This window comes from Ochlerotatus camptorhynchus, unplaced genomic scaffold (assembly GCF_037179485.1).
Source record: "Ochlerotatus camptorhynchus isolate MF236.1 unplaced genomic scaffold, CSIRO-AGI_Acam_v1.1 ptg000105l, whole genome shotgun sequence".
Lineage (NCBI taxonomy): Eukaryota > Metazoa > Arthropoda > Insecta > Diptera > Culicidae > Ochlerotatus > Ochlerotatus camptorhynchus.
In genome coordinates, this window is record NW_027040595.1 from 3,035,183 (window position 1) to 3,058,479 (window position 23,297).

A 23,297-nucleotide genomic window follows, 5' to 3' on the forward strand; every position below is an offset into this window, starting at 1 on the left:
AACCCTCGGTGGAGTAGAGGTAAATTATATATAGGTGTTATTAATAAATGCAAACATTAATTTAAGACATTATCATATAATCAACGGATAACATTTCTAGATAAATTCTCTCAATTAATGATTAGATAGATTAATTGAAAGAATATCAATCAAAGATTAAACAGATGCTTGTTACTACTTCCTCCATGATCACAGAATGTGAATGATGGTATAATTACATATTTTTTCAATGTGCACAAATAAATTAAATTAATAAAAACTGTACAAGCAATTATTTTGGTGTACCACGACAATTGTTAAACTAATTTTAATCTGTGAATATTGTGAGTACTTACACAACGGTTATTAAGGAGTCATGAAAAAGTGCTATAAACGCTTTTCACCGCTTGCTGTACAATGATTATTTAGGAGTCATAAAAGAGTGCAACAAACGCCTCTCAGGTTTACTCTCTACTAAATTTCAAAGCAGCTGTCAAGAAGTGTCTACAAACGTTGTATAAGAGCTTTCACCAAAATAATAAAGCTTGAGTTTAAATATGTATCTATAAACGTTGTATAAAAGTTGCTTCTACTCCTATACCGCGTATACATATAATGCTGTAGTTGAACAGATTCTCCAAACCAGTGTAAACAAGAAATTTACAGAAGTTGTAATAAAAAAATTGTACAGTTATTATTCAGCATGCAGTTGAATAAAATCACAATGGAAGCGTTTCTTCAACAAGAAATTGGTTTTGGGTAAACGTTTTACTGAATACGTTAAACAACACCTTTGTGTTGCAGTTGTATAGGTTCTCCAAACCAGTGTAAACAAGGGTTTTATAAAAGTTGTGGTGAACACATTGTGCAATTATTATTCAACATGCAGCTGAACAAAATCAAAACGAAAGCGTTTCTTCAACTGAAAATTGTTACTTGGGTTATCTTATCAAAACTCCAATATGACTAGGAGAATCTAGTACCTACATCTGATATTCATAGAAATGGATTGAAAATGAGCAATATAGACTTTATGTATATGGTTATGGTACATGTGTCGTTACTTGGAATATTGTTCCAATCGTGGTTGATTTAGTAGATCATCTGATCAAAACTCTAGAACGATCTGGAGAACCTAAAACAGCTATAGGGGGGTTTCCCAGAATTTCTAAGCACGATTTAAAAAAAGCGATAACGTAACTCTGTTTACAACAAATTCGATTTTTATTTTGTATTCATTTTTTTTTTGTAATTGCTTTATTTGTACAGGCTCAATCGAATAAACTTTACAGAGCCGAGTTATCCTTTGCGTTATACATTGTTACTGTCTTAAATTTAAAGTTAAAGGAACTGGACCGAGTACTCGCGGTCGTCTCGAGGTTAGTGGAGATTTACAATTTTTTGGATGGGAAAAGGGAAGAAGGAGGTTTTAAATGTGGTTTACGATATAACTATTTAATTAATCCTAAAGCATGAAATTATTTCTATTCATCTTGAAAACAAACATTGAAAAAAAAAACCCACACGTACAAAATACAAACTAAGCACAAGGTTAATCAAACTTACAATCTAAGGTTAATATCCGTAAAGTAAACATATATGAGTTTCATAAACTCCAGATCGCGTCTAGCCAAAATATCCCGAACTGGAACATTAGGTTGTCTACCTCGAGCCCGAAGGGAATCGTAAAAATGTGATCTGACTCCACGATACTCCACACAAGACCAAAGGATGTGATCAGCGTCCTGGTAACCTTGTCCACATTCACAGAGATTGCTGTCTCCCAACCCCACACGGAACAAGTGAGCGTTTAGACAATAGTGATTGGACATGAGACGAGACATCACGCGTATGAAGTCTCGACTCAAGTCCAACCCTTTGAACCATGCAAACTTCGACACCTTAGGGATAATTGAATGTAGCCATCGTCCCAAGCTACCCTCACTCCATTGATGTTGCCAGCTAACGAGCGACTGCTGACGATAAATAGAGAAAAATTCACTATAGGCGATCTGTCGATCATAAATGTCGCCTTCCATAGCGCCCACCTTCGCAAGTGAATCCGCCTTCTCATTGCCCAAAATTGAGCAATGCGAAGGGACCCACGCGAAGGTGATGATGAAAGAGCGCACGGATAAAGCACTAAGCAGTTCTCGTATTTTCAAGAGAAAATACGAGAAGTGCTTTACCGGCCTAATTGAACGGATAGCCTCGACAGAACTGAGACTATCCGTAAAAATAAAGTAGTGGTCTGGAAGAAGTGAAGCAATAGTTTCCAAAGTGTAGTGAATTGCTGCCAGTTCAGCCACATACACAGAACAAGGAGCTTCAAGTTTTCGAGAGGCGCTATGAAATTCATTAAATACACCAAAACCAGCGGACTCCTCTATTAGAGATCCATCTGTGAAAAACGTTCTTGCAGAATCAACATGGCCAAACTTTGCAGCGTATAATGACGGAGCAATCATAGGACGATGATGCTCTGGAATTCCGCGGATTTCCTGCGTCATAGATAAATCAAAATTCACTGAATTGCCGAAATCGGAGAAGACTACACGATTGGGAATATTTCTTGAAGGGCTGACATCCTGTGTTACATATAGGTAGTACAAAGTCATAAAACATGTTTGAGGATTTAGCTCCAGAAGCTTCTCAAAATTTGCAATCACCAGTGGGTTCATTATTTCGCAACGGGTGAGGAGCCTCAGAGATAACTCTGAAAAACGGACGGATAGTGGCAACATGCCCGCCAGCACTTCGAGACTCATAGTATGAGTCGAGTGCATGCATCCTAACGCGATACGAAGACAACGATACTGGATCCGTTCCAGCTTGATGATGTGCGTTTTAGCTGCCGACTGGAAGCAAAAACTGCCGTTCTCTAAAACCGATAAAATCGTTGTCCGGTACAACGTCAGAAGATCTTGTGGATGGGCTCCCCACCACGTTCCGGTAATTGATCGAAGGAAATTGATCCTTAGTTGGCATTTTCTTCTCAGATACTCAATGTGGGATCTCCAGGTGCATTTGGAATCGAACCAGACCCCGAGATATTTAAAAGACATGGAATGAGTGATCGGTTTACCCAAAAGTTGAAGCTTCGGTTGTGCTGGGCTATGCTTCCTAGAAAAAACGACCAACTCAGTTTTCTCCGTGGAGAATTCGATACCTAGCTGAGTAGCCCAAGTAGACAAATTGTCCAAGGTATCCTGTAAGGGTCCTTGCAGGTCAACCTCTTTTGGCCCTGTGATAGACACTACGCCATCATCTGCAAGTTGTCTCAACGTACAGTTGTCACTAAGACAATTGTCAATTTCTCTAACGTAGAAATTGTACAAAAGGGGGCTTAAACATGAGCCTTGGGGGAGACCCATGTAGCTAAATCGAAAAGCTGTAGAGCTTCCATGAGAAAAGCTCATATGTTTTTCTGACAGCAAATTGTACAAAAAATTATTCATTAATGGAGACAATCCACAAGCGTGGAGTTTCTCTGAAAGAACTTCAACGGATACTGAATCAAAAGCCCCCTTGATATCCAAGAACACAGAAGCCATTTGCTCTTTCTTAGCAAAAGCCAACTGAATTTCCGAGGAAAGCAACGCGAGACAGTCGTTCGTTCCCTTACCCCTACGGAAACCAAATTGAGTATCTGAAAGAAGGTGGTTCGTCTCAACCCATTTGTCGAGGCGAAAAAGGATCATTTTCTCCATCAATTTCCGAATACACGACAGCATCGCGATGGGTCGATACGAATTGTGATCCGACGCGGGTTTATCAGGCTTTTTAATGGCTATCACCCTCACTCGTCTCCAATCGTCGGGAACAATATTGAGCTCCAAGAACTGATTGTACAAGTTCAACATGCGCCTCTTAGCGACGTCTGGGAGGTTTTTCAGCAAGTTGAACTTGATTCTATCAGATCCCGGGGCAGAATTGCCACACGAAAGGAGAGCGAGTGAAAGTTCGACCATTGAAAAAGGCTGACTGATTTCGTCTACCGAATTCGCGGTTTCGTGAGGAATCAACTGCGACGGCACGGAATGTGGACACACTTTTCGCGCGAATTTAAGAATCCATTGATCCGAGCATTCCTCGCTTTCGTTGTTAGTAGACCGGTTACGCATTCTTCGCGCCGTACTCCAAAGCGTATTCATAGACGTTTCGCGCGACAATCCGTCTACAAACTGCCGCCAGTAACCCCGTTTTTTGGCCTTGATGAGGCTCTTGAGTTCGCGTTCAAGAGATGTGTATGCGTCGAAATGCTCGCGTGTTCCGCGTTTCCGAAAAAGTTTAAACGCGTCGGACTTTTTACGGTAAACCTCCGTGCATTGTTGATCCCACCAGAGCGATGGTGTTTTCTTACAGATTGACGATCGCGGCACCGGTCGTGTTTGAGCTTGAAGTGCGCTGTCGACGATGAGATTAGAGAGGAAATTATATTCCTCCAACGGCGGAAGCTCTTCCACTGACGATACTGTATCGTCTATCGCGGATTGGAACTTAGTCCAATCGATGTTACGGGTTAGATCATACGCGACGTTAACGGATTCTGACGAGTTGAACCCACTGGCATCGAAATTTTGATCGGCAAATGATCACTACCGTGCGGATCCTGGATTACATGCCAAGTGCAATCCAACGATAGTGAATTGGAGCAAAAGGTGAGGTCTAATCTGCTACCATTCGAGGATGGACCAGCCAAACGTGTTACTTCTCCATTGTTAAGGATTGTCATGTTGAAGTTGTCGCAGAGATCATAAATCAAAGTAGAACGGTTATCATCGTACAGTTCCCCCCAGCCTGTACCGTGGGAGTTAAAATCTCCCATGATCAACCATGGGGCGGGAAGTACCGCACATATGTCGAACAGTTGTTTGCGATTAACAGAGACTCTAGGAGCAATATATACAGAAGCAATACAAAGGCTCTTACCTTTAATGGTAGCCTGACATGCGACAACTTCAATACCGGGGAATTCGGGAAGATTCACTCTATAGAAGGAATGGCACTTTTTGATCCCCAAAAGTACCCCTCCTCCACGTGAATCCTCACGATCCAATCGAATAATGTTAAAATCGTAAAAAGGGAGATCAATTTCTGAAGAGAGCCATGTTTCACAGAGGGCAAATGCATCGCAATTATTGTTATGGACTAAATACTTGAACGAATCTAATTTCGGAATAAGACTTCGACAATTCCACTGTAGAACAGTGATCAAATCCCCGACCTCGTTTGGAAAATTATCCATCGAAGGAGATGATAGCTGCAAGAAGGGGCCATTTTGAAGTCAATTGCTTCAAGAAGGATTTCACAGTCGGAAGCAATGTGAGGACAATGCTTTTCAGAGGATCAGAAATGTTGAGGTATTTGAGAATACCGTCCACAATGTCATCAAATGAGAACAGCCCAGATGAAGAAGGGGTTTCTGTTCTTAAAATTGGGGCATCAGGGGTTTTGGATGTCCCCGGAAGTGGTGGAAAATCCTGGGTATAGTCAGTTCTGCGGAATCCAGGAGGAGTAGAAGTCTCCTTTTTTCCACCACTCCTTGATTTAGGCAAGCTGATTTGGGGTTCTTTATTTGCAACAATCCGCGAACGGATGCGCTTTCGTTTCCGTGCAGAACCTTCCGGAAAACTGAAAGAAGTTCCCTCCTCAGCCAAGTCAGAGTCAGTCTCGTCATCTGACAAAAGAGAAAAGGGATTTTTGTCAGTGGTCGATGGCGTGGCTGTCTTAAGCATTTCTGCAAAAGACCGCCTGGAACGTTCCTTAACGGAGCGTTTCATTTTGTCCCCGAGCTGTTTGTACGCCGGGCACGACGAGAGAGCATGAGGAGGAGTTCCGTTGCAGTACACGCATTTTGGTGCAGTAGCTGTGCAGGCGCCATCCTCATGCTTCTCCCCGCATGTGGAGCAGCGTGCCTTGTTGCCGCAGTGGGAGGCCGTATGTCCCAACCGCTTACAATGCTGGCAGTTCATGACCCGAGGTACAAACAACCGCACAGGAAGACGAAGTTTTCCCAGCTCGATGTATTGAGGAAGGGCAGATCCAGAAAACGTCACCCGAAACGAGTCTGTGGGGGTAAAACTCTTTTTACCCTCGCTGAGCGATACTGACTTCATTCTATGAACGGCCAGTATCTTTACCGGAGGAAGCAAGGGGTTCTTGAATCGGCCAACCGCTTGCTTCTCCAGTATCTCGGGGTTCAGACTCGCCTCAGTGACCACGCCTTCGATCTCCACATCAGAGGCTGGAATGTACACCCTATATTCCAGTGTGAAAAATTGGGAAACAGCAATTTCATTGGCCTGTTTCAGGTTAGCGACGGTCACACGAAGTTTGTTGTGCCTAACCTTCGTTATTTCGGTCACGGCAGAGAATCGCTTTGTCAGATCATCAGATATCTGAACAACATTCAAGGGTTTGTTTTTGGGCTGAAAATAGACAACCCATGAGCCAGTCGAGTCATTCGGGTAGGCCCGCAATCTGGTGCTTTTCTCAGCCTGCCCATCGACAGACTGAGACGACGAACCAGGGATGACATCATCATTCTTCTGAGATGAATGGTCATCCATGTCGTCTTCTGACAAAACATCCATTTTGTTCAACTAGTGGGAGCGCAAAACGCTCTCCCACTGAACGCAGAGACACAATACACAGAAAACACTACAAACACAGAAATACAAAATGAAAATTTAACTAATGGGGGAGTAAAAGAAACAAGAAAAAAACAAAAACTTATCTGATAATCCTATACTACTACCACCGAGCGTTATATGTGTAGGCGTTTACACAGATGGCTGGGCAGCGACGCGCAGCGTGGATGACCTTCGCTGTGGTGCACTTGATCGAGGCGCGGCACTCAGCGCACACAGGCGCACGATGAATGATGAACGATGTGGATGTAGAAACGGGTGCTCACACTCGATGATGATGATACGTGCGCGGGTATGCGTGAGCGCGTATGCGTGACCACGCAACGATGATGCCCAAATTTGTTTGCGAATTTCCAATAGCACGGATTAATCTTTCCGAAAATGACACTTTCTACTAAAAAAAACTCACTTTTCGATCAATTTACCGGGAACTATGCCAGGAGTCACTTAGTGAGAAAAAAACTGATAAATTATATCAAGCGAATACCGAAAAAACTTCCAAAACAACGGAGCGCGAAACAAGTCGACCGTACTTCTTGCTAGGACGCAGTGGGATGATTTTGTATTCATGTTCTGTATAGTATTCTCTTAGCCGGCGCTGGTGGTGTAATGGTAAGCGTGACTGCTTTATAACACCCCTACGGGTCTGGGTTCAATCCCAGCCGAGGTCGGTGGGATTTTTCTGAGGCATAAAAATCTCTGGTCACGTCTTCCTTCGGAAGGGAAGTAAAGCCGTTGGTCCCGGCCCATGTGTGTTGAATGGGTGCGATATCCTACGCAGGTGTGGAAGCTGCCTTCCTGCACATTCGATTGCCGTCAATGGATGGCAATCGATGTCCGTCGGTGATTGACACTAGATTGCGGAACAGAGACCGACGTTAAATAAAGGAAAAAAAAAAAAAAGTATTCTCTTACAGTTTAACGTAGCAAATTCGAGATCTGATCAGTCGTAAGCCACAGAGTGGATTTTTTATCTCATTAGCTTCAGCACAGATGCCTTTCCCACATTTTTTGATACTTTTTCCCAGTCTTTCGCAAACTTTGTAACGGAATCCACTGCCTTTACATGTTTCTGCAAATATGCTTTGGTCAGGGCCCAAACAGCTTCGATTGGTGTGGCCTGGGGATATTTTGGCGGATTTATCTCCTTGGGTACGAATTTGACCTTGTTGGCTTTATACCAGGCTACCGTGTCTTTGTAGTAATGAACCGACGTCAAATCCAGTCAAAACAGTACTGAGGCGTCGTGTTTGCGGATCATGGTCACATTTTTTATATGGACCTTTATTGTTTTTTGTAAGGCTCGTCACAGTTTCCAAAACCCCCCTCCCCCTAAAAGTGTGACCTAATTAATGGACGATACCTTGTCATTGTATCAATTATCATAACCGGTTTGGAAAGCATACCACACTCACAAATGGCTTGCCAAACCATGGCCTTTTAACCGAATTTTTCGGTAAAAATCAACTTCAAAACTTTGGTCATCACGAACGGTGTAGTACTGATCACCAGGAAGAGTGTTGTAATCAAATTTAACGTATGATTCATCGTCCATAATCACGCACACCGATTTTTCGGCACAGCAATTGGCCTACTTCCGAGCTCTCGATTTGACAGATGCGTCTTGTTTTTCACTCCGCTTTCGCTTCTTCTGCTTCTCATATGTCTTTAGGCCCATTCTTGCCTTGGCCCGCTGGACGTTACTCATCGAGGATCCCACTTTTTTAGCCACGTCTCTTATCGAAGCACTTTTGTTGCTAGTGAAAGTTTGCACGAAAGTTGCTTCATCATAATACTTCCGAATCGCGTTTCAAACGGCTCCGATGCTTGCATCTTCCAATTTCGCTAATTGACTCCGATAAATGATGGGGATAGTACACCATTTGTTCATGACTTGTTTGCGCTTTTCAGAAGAAATGCTTCGCATTGTCACGGAAATATAAAGAACCGACACGTGCGATACACGAAACTGTTGGTCGAAATGTAATCAATGATTCAGCGTGATAATCAGCTGTTTCAATGTCATCTGAAACAAAAAGGGGTGTTCCAGAGTCGTGCTTAGACATTCTGGGACACCCTATAGCAGACATAAAAATAGATAATAAATTATGCACAAAGACTTTATGGATATGTTTGGACATGTGTTGATGCTATAGAAATTTTTAAAGTCGTATTTGATTTAGTAGTTCATTTATTCTGAAATCCAGGACGATTTGGCGAACATAGAACATCTGGTATACATGAAAATTGAATATGTATGATCTGCATAGCCTGTTTATGGGCTTCCCTTGGCTCAGTCGGTAAAGGCGCAGCTGCAAAGCAATACCATGCTGGAGGTGGCTGGGTTGGATTCCCGGTCCGGTCTAGGAATTTTTCGGGTTGGAAAATTTCTCGACTTCCATAATTATACTATTGCAAAAATGTTTCAGGCATCGGGCAGCATAACTGTGAAAGTGAACAATTAAGTTGAGAACACGCAATAAGCTAGCTACTATGCGATAGGCAAAAATTTTGAATTGCGAGAAAGAAGAAGAAGAGGAAGAAGAAGAAAAGCCTGTTGGAAGATGTTACTTGGGACACTGTTCATGTCATGGTTGATTTGATAGATCATCTTATCAAAGCTCCAGAACGATTTGGATCATTTGATCAGAATCAGGACGATTTGGAAGTACGATATACATCTGATATGCATGGAAAGGGATCGATTATGAGGAACATAGGCTTCACAAAGACATTTGGATTTAATTCATTGCAAAGGGCTCCGGAGCCGAACCAGCCCCAGACTGAAAGGCTCCCAAATAAAGAAAACCTTACCTAACCTGCTAGGGATACAGTGCAGTTACTTTCAATTAATAGAGGTGCATGGCAGTTTAGATAACGATGATGATGATGAAGATGATGATGATTGTTATTATCTAGTTCGTTTATTTGGAAGGCTCAATCGCGTTAGCTTTACGGAGCCGATAATTCATTGTTCATTGTTTTTAACCAAATTCGCTTATTTCTATGTCTAGTAGGAGTTGGGCCGAATACTAGCGTCTTACCCACGGTTAGAGGGTTCATTGTCGAATGATAGGATCAGAGGAGGAGGTTTCGTTGACTCATCAGACCGTTGTCGCCAGTATGAATAGTAGTGCGGTTCTAGATTCGTCTGGAATTCGACCTGCTATGGTGACCAGTGGGAGACGATGAGACTAATAAAAAGAGACAAGACAAAAGAATTGAATTGTTATGCTAGACATTTGCAGAAAAACATAAATCGACTGCTTACAGTACAGATCGTGGGTTCCCAACACGTCTCTGATAGGGATATAGGCTTGTCTTCCTCGGGCCTCGAGGGTATTCAAAACTCGCTCTGTGGTGGTGTCAATATCCGTATATTGCTAAACTGTGTGATCGATTTCATCGCAACCGTTTCCACACCGACAAATGTTGCTGTCCACGAGATTTATTCTATGGATATGCACATCTAGCGAGTAGTGGTTGGACATAAGTCTATTAATCACGCGAATGAAGTCACGGTTTAAGTCCAATCATTTAAACCACGCTCTCGAAGATACATTACCAATGATTGAATGTATCCACCGTCCAAGATTTCTAGTGTGCCAATCGGTTTGCCAACTCAAATTTGCCTGTCGTACAATTCGTCTTCCTGCGCGCCCACCATTGCGAGAAAGTCCGCTATCTCATTGCTTGGGATTGGGCAATTTGAGTGGACCCATACAAACGTACTCTTATATGATCTTTTGACCAGCACGCTCATCTGCTCCCACACCTATGAAAGGAAATAAGATGAGTCATAGTTGAAGATGCTAATTTCAAATAACAGACTAAAGTGGTAATTTTTATACGATAGATGGAGGAGATGAAAGTCTATAGTTGATAGTTCCGTTAGAGTACGGCAGTGTGAAAATTGCATATAGATAGTAGATAGCGAGCTATGACAACTTTTAAGGAAGTGTACCCCATTAGGCATAAATGCGTTAGGCATACGGACGTTAGGCATATGTACATTAGGCATAATGGACGTTAGGCATAAAGTCATTAGGCATTATACGTTAGGCATAATATACGTTAGGCATAATGGACGTTAGGCATAAAATACTTTGCTGCTGTGCAACTCTAGAAACCTGTTTCGAGCATGGTAAACAATGCTTAAATTAAGCTAAGCGTTGAATAAAAATGAAACAAGTTAAAAAAACATAGTTTATTTAATAAACACAGTTTGGAATCCATTATTTATCATATCATAAGTGACGTAGCTATATATTTGCTTAGATCCAAGATTAGTAGCGATAGCAGTTAAGTAATCTGGCAATGAAAACTCACCATAGTTTTGAACTATATATTGAAATCAATCGCATCTAGAAATAAAAAAAATCACACATTTGTTGTAATATATTCTTACACACATATTGCAATTGCCAAAAAAGAAAAGGTTTTCCTCAAAGAACAGCTCATGAAATAAAGAATGGTGAATTCTGTGATTTTTCATTCAATAACAAAAAACAGCTAAAGTTTTTTTTTTTTCTTAATCAAATAAGGTTGAATAAAATATGATGCAAAAGAACAGCTCATGAAATGAAGAATGGTGAATTATGTGGTTTTTCATTCAATAACAAAAAAACATACCTGCTGCTTCCAGGATTTTCTGCCATACTTTTCAATACAACGATTCTGTTTTTGTTATCATCAGAATGAAAACTAGCGGAACCGTCTGCTGATGTGAGGGAGCGATACTTCAATGAACAGTGACGAGTTGCCGAAACAAACAAGGAACTGTCGCAAACGTACCATCTGTAACCCAATACTTTGCCTGTCCAAGACGTCGCAAGTTTACATGAGTTTCAAAAATTAAGGCTCTTTCATTATTGTCACCGAAGTCAGCAATCAATAGACGGTCCCCATTATCATCCTTCTGGAATTCATTGGGTAGATTATGCCTAACGTCCATTATGCCTATCGTACAGTATGCCTAACGTCCGTATGCCTAACGTCCGTATGCCTAACGTTCGTATGCCTAACGACCGTATGCCTAACGTCGTGTACCCGTACACATCGGTTTTTTCATCTCTCTTTACCAAACTCCCCCTTTGGAGAGGGATGGTGAGGGGTGTCCCCCCCCCCCCCGCCACCACTGGCAAAAAGAGATGAACGCCGACCCGCTCAAGTACCAACGATGTGTTTGAAACAGTTCTACCGATTTTTACCGCACTTCAGTTGTTATTTGAAGGAAGGCATCCAGTCGTTTGTTTGGAAATTGCAGCTATTGTTTACCCCTACCACGATATGTGCTCCTGTCATCGTCGACTAGACGATCTCGAGGGGACACGGGTGGGGTAGGTGCTGCTACTGTACTGTACAAGGATATTGTTCTGGATCCTTTGGAGTTTGAGGTGATGGCACTTAGCATAGTTCTCCCATATTGGCGTTCGGTACTCAATGGCGGGGCGGATGATTTGCTTGTGGACGGCAAGCTTGTTTTTAATAGAAAGGGTGGACTTTCTGTTGATAAGTGAATAGAGCGACCTAATCAAGATGTTGCATTTGGTGGATGATTGGTCCACATGGGAACGAAACAGCAACTTGCTATCAAGGTATCAAGGGTGATGACTTCACTTGACCATTCAATAGGAGTATCAAGGTGGACTTTAAAGCTACCAGGCGGGACAAACCGAGGTGAATTGGAGTGCGGAAATAGTATGGTCTGTGTTTTAGCTGCATTGATACAAATCTTCCAGCTTTTGAAATAATCAGACAGAACATCCAGGCCTGATTGGAGTTTCCTCGTCAGAACAAGAATCACTCGCCTTCTCGACGTCCAACAATGCCATGGCAGATGTCTTGGAAACGGACATGTTCCGCTTGATATTGTTAGTAACCCGTGCAAGTTGGTGGATAGTAGCGCGGCCATTCCTAAGCCCAAATTGTTCTTTGAGAAAGATGTTATTATGATTTGAAAACACCAGTAGACGGCTCAGTATCAACTTTTCGAATAGCTTTGAAATGGAGGACAAGAGGCTGATGGGGCTTTTGCTTTTGGCACTGGTAGGGTATTTGCCAGGCTTGTGGATTGAAATGACTTAGGCTAACTTCCAGTATGCAGGAAAGTAGTCAAGCACCAAACACTTATTAAAGACCGCTGCAAGGTGCTTGAAGAAGTAAAAACTCAAGTTTTTTAACTCGAGGTTGACCACTTCATCGACACCAGCGGCCTTCATGTTCTTGGTTGATTTAATCGCTGCTATCACCTCATCAGGCGATATTCTACTTTCGTCAGTGACAACTACGGGGGTGGCAGTGACTCTAGGCATTGCCTCCGATACTGCAGGCTCGTGGGGACTCACCATGACTTGGCCAAGGTTATGTGCATTCACAAAATGTTGACCAAGTCCAATTTCAACTAGGGTTATGAGTAAGGATGGATCCAAATTCTGATTAGGACAGGAAAGGGGAGGGATGGTCTTCAGCTTATTTTTTTAATCTTTGCTATTTTCCAGAATAGTTTAGCACAATCTCGGAGAGAGTGAATCTTGTTTGCAAAATCGTTATTTCTGAGATCCACCATTCTGGTTTGGATGATTTTGTTTGGTCTTCAGGTTAGGCAGCCTAGTACACTAGTACTGCCTACGATTCGTGTTGCGGAGTCTAATGAGGTCTTACGTAGGCCTGTTAAGGTTCAGAGTATTAATCACCTGTCTGGATACTGGAACATGTTGCTCCCTGACCCGGGAAATCGCTTCATCGATGGAGCGCAGACACCGGTCGATGTCGTCGGTCGTTTCCGAGTGGATGTGGACTAGTGACAACGGAGTGTTGGAACTGCGAACAATCTACCCGATGGTAGTTTTGCCGCGATGCTTGGAACTTGATGACTGAGAAACCCTCTTCGGCCACCACCGGATAGTGGTCCGAGCTGAGTTCTTAATGACCTGAATATGCATCAAAAGCGTATTACTGCCACTTTTCGAATTTTCTGTATGGGGATTTTTATTACTTACTACTAATGAAACAGTGCCATCTGTGCGAAAAATAGCCTTGACTTAATGGTTCCATCAATGCCATTGAACCAGTTGTGGTAATTAATAATTTAAAGTGATTCAGATGGATAAGGCCTATTGGTTTGTTAAGCTCAAATTCCACATTTTAACTTGACAGCACGATCAGAAAGCAGGTTTCTGTATTAAGTGAAATTATTCGGATGGCCGTATTGCATGTTTGGCCTCTCAGTTCAGAATTCACTTACCATGCAGTGCTAGTGTCATTTGATTCAAAGGCTTGCTTCAGAAGTCTACATTCACTGGAAACGAATCTTATTTAAAGAGTAAGTCACTCTTGTCAAGAATATGGGTGAATATCTCACCATATATGCAATCTTTCTCGAAAGAAAAGAGGACACATATTAATGAATGTTATGAAAATTATAATTAAGCCATTCTATTGGGAATTTATTATGCTACATACAACGAAACAATCAAATTGACATTCCAATTGAAACGTTTGCAGTTTTAAAGATTTTTAACTGAGCACAGGTAAAAATAAATTGAATTTAAGTTAACTTTAATAAGTTTTAGTTGAAAGCCACTTGTCTGTAACATAAAGATTTGTTATGTCAGGTGCACTTTGATTTCCAAGGTTGTTTTGCCATGACTAACATTAATAAGTTAACAAAAGTTGGGTGAACATGTTTGGAACCTAATTACGAATAAAAAGGGTACTGATTTTCTAATTTCATAAATTTAATATTTTTTTCAGGATTTATTCAACAATATCCCAATTTAAAAAAAAAATATTTATAATGATTTGTTCATTTTGGAGTTAAATGTTCAAACATATATTTTCTTATTAATATATTATTGAATGGAGCAGCAAAAATAATCTCGTAATTCTATGTCGATAATGCGGTCGTGCTATGGACAAAACTCCTAACTCTTTTTTTACCAATACAGTTCTGTCAAAAATAAAAGGTCAAATTTCCCATAGTTAGGCAAGCTTACAAATGCTCATTACAGCTAAAATGCTATTTTTCGGATTTATGAAGCTATGAAATATTTTAATGATAATTCATATTTACAAGATGCAAGAACAGAAGCTACAGTGTGTGTATGACACATAAAACATGTCAATTTAGCTTTCAGAGAGAGCAATAGCGATTAGCTGTAACGATGAGCAACGCGATGAGCGAGCAATCAGCGATCATAAAATCGCTAGTTGTGTCCTTCTGAAAGCAAAATTGACAAATTGTATATGTCATATACAAACTTTACCACCTCTTCTTGCATCTTACAAATAAAAACTATCATTATAGTATCCCATTGTTTCATAATAACAAAAAATAGCATTTTAGCTGCAATGAGCAATTGCAAGCCTGTAGTAAGGTACTTCCATGTAAAACTTCAAAAGACGCAATATAAAGATTCAATTATTATAAAATTTATTTATTCTAACACTCAGGGAAGTTCAGGCAACGATGATACCAAACGTAACCAAGTTCAGATTGCAATATTAATTTGTCTACCCTTCACAGTGGTTCCGTAGTATTCCTTTAACCTAGAATTAAATTTGTTTCAATTTTCCATTCCAGAAATTGATCGTATTTTTAATAGCAACTCTTGCGGCTTCGGGTCGCTCAATGACCTTTGATGGATATATAGGCTACACACCTTCGTGCAGTTTTGGCTACCCTACTAAATCCACCGTAGTAAGCACCAGTATTGTTACCAAAACTGTGCCAATACCACCACAAACTGTCACTCGTTTGAGTACTTCCGTCATCATCGAAACTGTTCCCGTATACAACACTATAACAAGTACCAGTATCTTCACCAAACCTGCTCCACCACCAAAGACGATTATCCAGACCGTCCCTTTACGTCCAGAGACATCCGTAGTAGTTAGTACTGTAATTAAAACCACTCCAGTGTACAAAACTACTAAAAGTACTGTAACAACCACTCTACCACCAGTTACGCTTCCACCCCAAGTGTCCACGAAGATCGTTACTATTCCCCCCGTAACTAGAACTCAGACAACCACATATACCACGACTAAACCCGTCGTATCCAGAGTTACAGAATATAAACCTGTACCTGGACCAGCCGTTACTCTTCCCCCACAGGTGGTGACTACAATTCAGACCTTACCACCGGTAGTACGTACCAGCATTTCATTCATTACCACTACTACTCCTGTCATCGAATACCGCACTGTCACTCCTTCTGTATCGACGCGTACACTGCCTCCGTTGACTGTTCTCGAAACCAAGACCTTACCTCCCGTAACTATCACATCTATTTCCATCATCCCAACCCCTAGTCCCGTATACCGTACCATCACTCAAACTACCACTACCACTCAACCACCCCCACCGCCAGTTACTTCATACTCTACCACAATCGTTACTAAAGCACCAGAGACACGAACCGAAAAACTGACTAGCACTTCAACCAAAATTGAAACTAAGATTATAACGAGTACTATAACTAAGACAGTGACCACTCCCGTTCCCCAATTCATTACCACAACGATCCCAATACCTCCAGTTACCATCACTGTCTGTCAACCAACGAATGCCTATCTGCCGGTGAAAACACCTGAAACTTCCTACCTGCCGCAACTTGCCACCTATGACGATCAACCACGGTACAACGATGTCTTTCCGTATGACGGTGGAAAGTAAATGCTACCCAAATCCGAACATGATACTCACCGATATGACACAAATGCACAAATTACAATTGAGGTTACTTTAAGAAGACAAGTTGTGTGAATGCGAATTTAAGAATGGCAAGTAAATGAAATAAAGCGAAACAATTAAGCAATGTGACGCAAGAGTTTTATTTTGGACTCACCTCCACTTCCGTTCTGCAATTTCTGTTGATATCGGCTTTTGATGACAAGCTACGATGGAGCTCTGCGTTAGAGATCCAGTTGTGTGGTCACTACGCACACTATTATTGACCGCAGGCATGCAGATGGTTCCGTCATCTGGCTGCCAAGATATTAACCGTTAATATAGTCCTATATATTATGGAGGGAACTTGTCTGCACCTATGTTGTTGACATATTTGCTTTTATCCATTTTTTAACATTTTTAGCCCTGAAGATGGAAGATACAGGTCTCAGGCAAAAATAAAAAGATTGAATTTATCACAGTAATTTCAATATTGTAATATTAATTTGTAAACCATTGAGAATATTGAATCGTTGTATTCCTCTAATCTTTAAATAAATTTGTTTCAATTTTCCATTCCAGAAATTGCTCGTAGTTTTAATAGCAACTCTCGCGGCTTCGGTTCGCTCAATGGAATTTAATGGATATGACTACCCCAAACCTTCGTGCAATTTAGAATATCTTCCACCAGCCACCAACGAAGTAACCACGACTATTATTACCAAAACTGTGCCGCTACAGCCAGAACCTGTTACTCGTTTCCGTACTTCCGTCCTCACCGAAACTGTTCCCGCATATGAAACTGTAACAAGTACCACTATCGTCACACGCACTGCACCTCCTCCACCACCAAAGACGATTATACAGACCGTTCCTCTACCCCCGATTGTATCCACCGTAGTTACTACTGTAGTCAGGTCAACCCCAGTGTACACAACTGTTACAACGACTGCAACAGCCACTCTGCCACCAGTTACACTTCCACCACAAGTGACCACAAGTGTAGTTACTCTGCCCCCAGTTACTAGGATTCAGACATCCAACTATATCGTGACTTCCCCTGTGGTATCCAGAGTTACAGAATATAAAACTGTACCTGGGCCAGTCGTCACTCTTCCACCAACGGTGGTGACTTCTACTAAGACCTTACCACCGGTAGTACGTATCAGTACTTCTTTAATTACCACCACTACTCCTGTCATCGAATACCGCACGCTCACTCCTTCTGTAACAACACGTACACTTCCTCCTACGACTGTAGTGAAAACCAAGACCTTACCTCCCGTAACCACCACATCTACTTCCATCATCTCAACACCCACTCCCGTCTACCGTACCATCATTAAAACTGTCACTACCACTCAACCACCGCTACCACCAGTTACTTCAGTTTCTGTCAGCACCACTACTAAACCACCAGTGACACGGACCGATATACTGACTAGCACTTCAACCAAAATTGAAACTAAGATTTTAACGAGTACTGCAACTAAGACAGTGACCACTCCCGTTCCCCAATTCATTACCAAAATGGTTCAACTACCACCAGTTACCACCACCGTCTGTCAACCAACGAATGCCTATCTGCCGGTGAAAAAACCTGAAACTTCCTACCTGCCGCAACTTGCCACCTATGACGATCAACCACGGTACAACGATGTCTTTCCGTATGACGGTGGAAAGTAAATGCTACCCAAATCCGAACATGATACTCACCAATATGACACGAATGCACAGAAGACAATTGAGGTTACTTTAAGAAGACAAGTTGTGTGAATGCGAACTGAAGAATGCAAGTAAACGAAATAAAGCGAAACAATTTAGCAATGTGACGACGCAAGAGTTTTATTACAACCGCAATCTATTGCGGTGTTCATCCCACGGGACTGTCAATCCTACGAGCGCGCGAATCAATGGAACAACAGCATTTGGGTCTATTCCGGATTTGAATTAACGGATTTGAAAACGATTTTCACTCAAGTGAAAACTATTCCTTATATTTTAAGAAAATAATACGAACTATTCGTCGCGGTTTGGAAGGAAATCTTCTTTTCCCTTAATACGACCCATCAAGCGGTCTCGTCCACTGTTTTGGCGATTTTATCCTAGTTGAAGATGCTAATTTCAAATAACAGACTGTAGTGGTAATTTTTATACGATAGATGGAGTAGATGAAAGCATAGAGTTGATAGCTCCGTTAAAGTACGGCAGTGTGAAGATTGCATATAGATATTAGAATAGCGAGCTAGGACAACTTTTAAGGATGGTACAAATCGGTTTTTTCATCTCTCTTTACCAAACTCCCCCTTTGGAGAGGGATGGGGAGGGGTGTCCCCCCTCGCCACCACTGGCAAAAAGAGATGAAAACCGACCCGCTCAAGTACCAACTGTGTGTTTGAAACAGTTCTACCGATTTTTTACCGCACTTCAGTTGTTATTTGAAGGAAGGCATCCAGTCGTAGGTTTATCCTACCTTTTTTTTATCCGAGCCGTTTTGATGACTGAATCTTTTACCTTCAGTTTCCTCTTCATAATTTCCCAGTAGTTTTCAATGGGCCTGAACTGGGGACAATTGGGCGGGTTGGAGGGTTTTCGGAACAAACTGGACTCCGTTGCCATTGTGACAGCTCGCAAAATCCAACCAAAATGTCACCAGACCATCATGTGACCTAGTAAATAGATAACCTTTTCGTGGTACGTTACGGGATGTAAGATCTACCACCGATTCCTGGTCCTGACTACTTCAAACTAGGGGAACAGGATTTTGAGTATTCCAAGGAACACATCTTAGTCCTTGTTACTTTTTATGTCTTGTTGATAGTGACAAGACTCGGCTTTATCCACCGAGGATGATCTTGAAACAAGGAAAAAATGAGTTAGTTAGTCTTCATCTATGTGATTCCTAATCTTCTATTCGTTGTTCCCTAGTTTGAGGTGGTAAAGACTAGGGTTCTGATGCATGGTCATTATCGGTGTCATTCCTTAATTTTGTTGCTAAGGAATCCAATTTTGACTGACAAAGGGGCGTGCCTTTGGAAGGTGTTTCAACACTCCGAAGGGTATAAAGAGCGGGACCTTTCAATTAGAGTCGGATCCTTGCGATAAATGCGAGAATGACAACTGTAAAAAAAATCGAATGCTTCATCATTTCTCAATAGTAGCGGCGCCGGTGGTGTAGTGGTAAGCGTGATTACCCGAGCAAAGTTAGAGATCAAATTGAAATCAGAATTTGCTGTTATGATGTAACTTATTTTGACTACTCCATTTGATCTCATTTTGGTTGACTTAACGGCTAACACAGCAAAAATGAGATCAACATTTTACACTGTTGCATCAAACGGAAAACTAATTCTGCTTTCAATGAAATCAATTTGATTACTGATTTTGCATTCATAATGTTTGACTGAATATGGGCCTGTCGTAAATGGTTAGCATCCATGCTTCTCACGCTGAAAGATTTGAGCTCAATTGTCACCTCGGGCTAGTCACAAATGACCTAAATTTGTTAAAAAAAAAAAAAAAAAAAAAAATAATCATTAGTTTAACGACAGATCAACTTAAATCAAATTTTAAACAAGAAATTAACAGCAGAACTTCAAGTTTAGTTGCTTTAATTTAAAAAGTGTTGACTGCATAATAAAAACACAATATGATATCAGACTTCTGTCGCGACAATTGAAATCAAAATTAGTTTTCATTATGATAGGAACTGCAAACTTTAATATCGATTTGCTTTCATTTTGTTAACCGACTTTGCTCGGGTACCTCTCACCCCAGCCGGCCTGGGTTTAATCCCAGTCGGTGCCGCCGGGATGTTCTGAGCAGGCTTCCAGTGCGCGCGCTACCGTATGCGAGACGCAATACGAATAGTCTCATAATCATAGCAGTCTCATGCGCAAGAGATTTGTAGCACTCTGTTTCTCTCTCTTCAGTTTTGTCGCATCTCACATTCTCATAATGTCTGTGTGTCGCACTGTTTTGTAAGCACAGCACATTTCCGGATGTATGCGTTTCATGAGAACGAGTATTATGCGACGTCGCGTGAGCTGAAGCTCATGCGCTTTTCGCAATTTCAAAAAAATTTTCAATGCGACATCGAAATAACAAACTCAACTGGAAGACCAACTCGTGTTCTTGATGTGGGGAAAGTGTTGTTTTGTTTTGGAAACGATGGAAAGCGACCTAGCTACTACACTCTTATCGAACATGGAGAAGAGGCGTCGGATGGTTATGACCAACAAAGTTTTCCTAGCGGCAATTTTCGTTGATTAAAGGATTAACTTGAAAAATAGCCCATTCATAACGAACGAAGTAAGAGATGTGGCTTTGGTAAGCGAAATGTACAATCAAGTTGTGGTTTATTTGCTCGTTAATATGCTTTTTTTTTTAAAATTTCACCGAGGGTCCACGGTACTAACACTAGGACTATTTAGAAATCTGTCGTCGCAAATTGATTGCTTCAATTCAGCATCATGGTGGCTGATATGAACTATCCTGTGAGCGCTTACACATCTGAAGAATTCAGTTGCTGCCGTAGTTTTGTTGATTGACAGGTATTCAATACAATTCCTGAAGCAAGAAGCTTAGCAACAATCCGTAATACAGATATGACACAAATTGTTCCTAAATTTATTACTTTAACCTTAATCCAGTATTTCGTACCTACGTACACTGTGGTGCAAAGTTGATCGGACAAAGGTCGTTTTCATACAAACTAGCCAAGTTTAACATGTTATAAATGTGTTCTGTTATGATCAATTGGGCTGAAATTTTGACGCAAAACTACAAATATGTTGAATTTCACGTGTAAGAAATACCAAATTTTTTGAAGCACCTGCTGGAAGGTGACAATAAAAATAAAATTTGTGCATAGCTGATCGGACAAAGGTCAATGGAAAAGCAAGTTTTGTGTCAAACATTTCAACTCAATTGATCTGATAGAACACATTTACAACATGTTAAGCTTGGTTAATTTTTAAGTGCAGACTTGTGTGTATGCAATGAGAAGTCACCACCAACGTTTTTGCAGCAAAGTACACTTCTGCGTTGAAAATAATCCCTTAAAATAGTGTTCACTCAAGCCAGACAAATAAAAATATTAATCTTCAGAGTTCTTTCATTACTAGCGTCTTGATATGATCGGTCAAGTCAGACCGAAATGTGAATTTTTTATTTGATTTTGAGAAAAACGAATTTAAAGTGGCTGTTCAATATTGTGTCTTATGTAATGGGAAAAATCATTTGACCGTTTTCTGGTGCTGCTCTAATTTTTCAAATCTGGCTGAAAAATTGAAATGTAGCTGAGGGAATTCTTGATCTTATGATATCATTAACTCATTTTTTGTTTTTATTTTGCTACTTAGTCCCTTCTGACTTAAGGCCGACCATATGATCTTGTATAGTATAGTGCTGTTTTACATTCAAAATCGTCCATTTATATTTTTACTGGTCTGAGTAAAAGTATTCTGAGGGATTCTGAGTTTAATTTGGTGCAAATGCGCAATAACTTGCTTATTTTTCCACCAAATGGGCTGAAAGCTTCAGAGGCTTCCAAAATATGTATTTTAGAATATTTCCGCATAAGGACTTGTTGAAGGACACATAGTTCCACAGATATTCCGGTATTATTTGGGTGCTAACATGCTAACGGTATCCCAACTACCGTAAGGTTGCCATCCACCGCTCACGTAGCCTTCCTTTACCTTCCTTTAGCATCATTTCGACAAGCAATTGCGTCTTCCTAGGATCATTAGTGGTGATCTTACGGTGATTCCAGTATATCTCTGGAACCATGAGTTGAGTCTGCTTGAATCCATACTAGAAGATATTCCTGGAACCATCTAAAAGCTTTACCCCATTTCAAAATCCACATGTGCAAAGGGCCACAAGTCTTCTGTGAACAAACCCTTGCAGTCCCTTACCTCGTCACCCGACAACATCACTTATGATGGGACCGCGAGAGTCAAAGCATGCGAAACAGCGCACGGCGATGGCGCCCTGAGAGAGCGCATTGAGATGTTTCAATGAAACAGTCGCATGTGATTGAATACATGCGTCGCATTGAGAGAGCAATGCGATGAGACAAACAAAAATTGAAACGCTCGAATTTGTTGAGAGCGTGTAGCTTGTCGCGCGCATCGTTCTGATCTCTCTTTTGTACAATAATGTAGCACACCATGGATTTGAGAGTCATGCGACGCTCCGTCTCCCAGCTCGCTGTCGCATTTGTGTACACGTGAGATTTCCGGAAGCCTGGTTCTGAGGCATAGCATATCTGATCACGCCTTCCTTCGGAAGGGAAGTAAAGTCGTTGGTCCCTGGTTCATGAGTTGATGGGTCGATAAGTAGGGTCCAGGTGTGGGAGCTGCCTCCCTGGCGTCGGTAGTATTGGTGCTCAGCACGGAAAACAAGATGGACGGAATACAAATCAAAAGAAAAAAAAAATCATTTCTCAATAGTGATGGAGTAATACGACATGGACTAAACTAAGGATACGGGATATACTACAAAAGATCAAATTACTGGTCGCAGTGGTGTTATGTCCCGAACAGAGAAAAAAAAATCATGTGACTGGATGAAGGGCAGAATTCGCTTCTGGAGACATTCGGTTTTGTAAACCTCCGAGTTCATCATTTTGGGGCCTCCCTTAGCTCAGTCGGTAAAGGCGCAGCTACAAAGCAAGACCATGCTGGAGCTGGCTGGGTTCGATTCCCGGTCCGGTCTAGGAATTTTTCGAAAGCTCTCAATTATTAAATGTGGAAGTGTCTCTAGAACACTAAGTTGAGAGCACGCAATAAGCTAATGTGCGATATGCAATAAGCTTGAAATGCGAAGAAGAAGAAGAAGAAGAAGAGTTCATCATTTTCTCAGTAATGGAAACTTCTGTCTTCCAGCCGCAGCTGCAAATTCCCTATTCCCCATAGGGGTTTGAATCTATGTAATTTCCGGCCTACTAAGCATAACCCACACTTGAGGTGATTCCTTGTTGAGTC

General features: G+C 41.4%; 2 protein-coding genes across 2 annotated transcripts; both read left to right on the forward strand.

Annotated features, from left to right (window-relative positions):
* Positions 1-15,264: 15,264 nt before the first annotated feature.
* LOC135699231 (mucin-2-like) lies at positions 15,265-16,324 on the forward strand. Its single transcript, XM_065219436.1, has one exon. It carries the CDS (start codon positions 15,265-15,267, stop codon positions 16,309-16,311), a length of 1,047 nt encoding a protein of 348 aa, XP_065075508.1. The 3' UTR covers positions 16,312-16,324.
* Positions 16,325-17,070: 746 nt separating this feature from the next.
* On the forward strand, positions 17,071-18,011 carry LOC135699245 (mucin-2-like; the record flags this gene model as incomplete). The annotated part of the gene is made up of 1 exon (XM_065219448.1): positions 17,071-18,011. A coding segment is annotated over one exon (921 nt), but the record flags the coding sequence as incomplete, so codon positions are not given.
* Between the last annotated feature and the right edge of the window lie 5,286 nt (positions 18,012-23,297).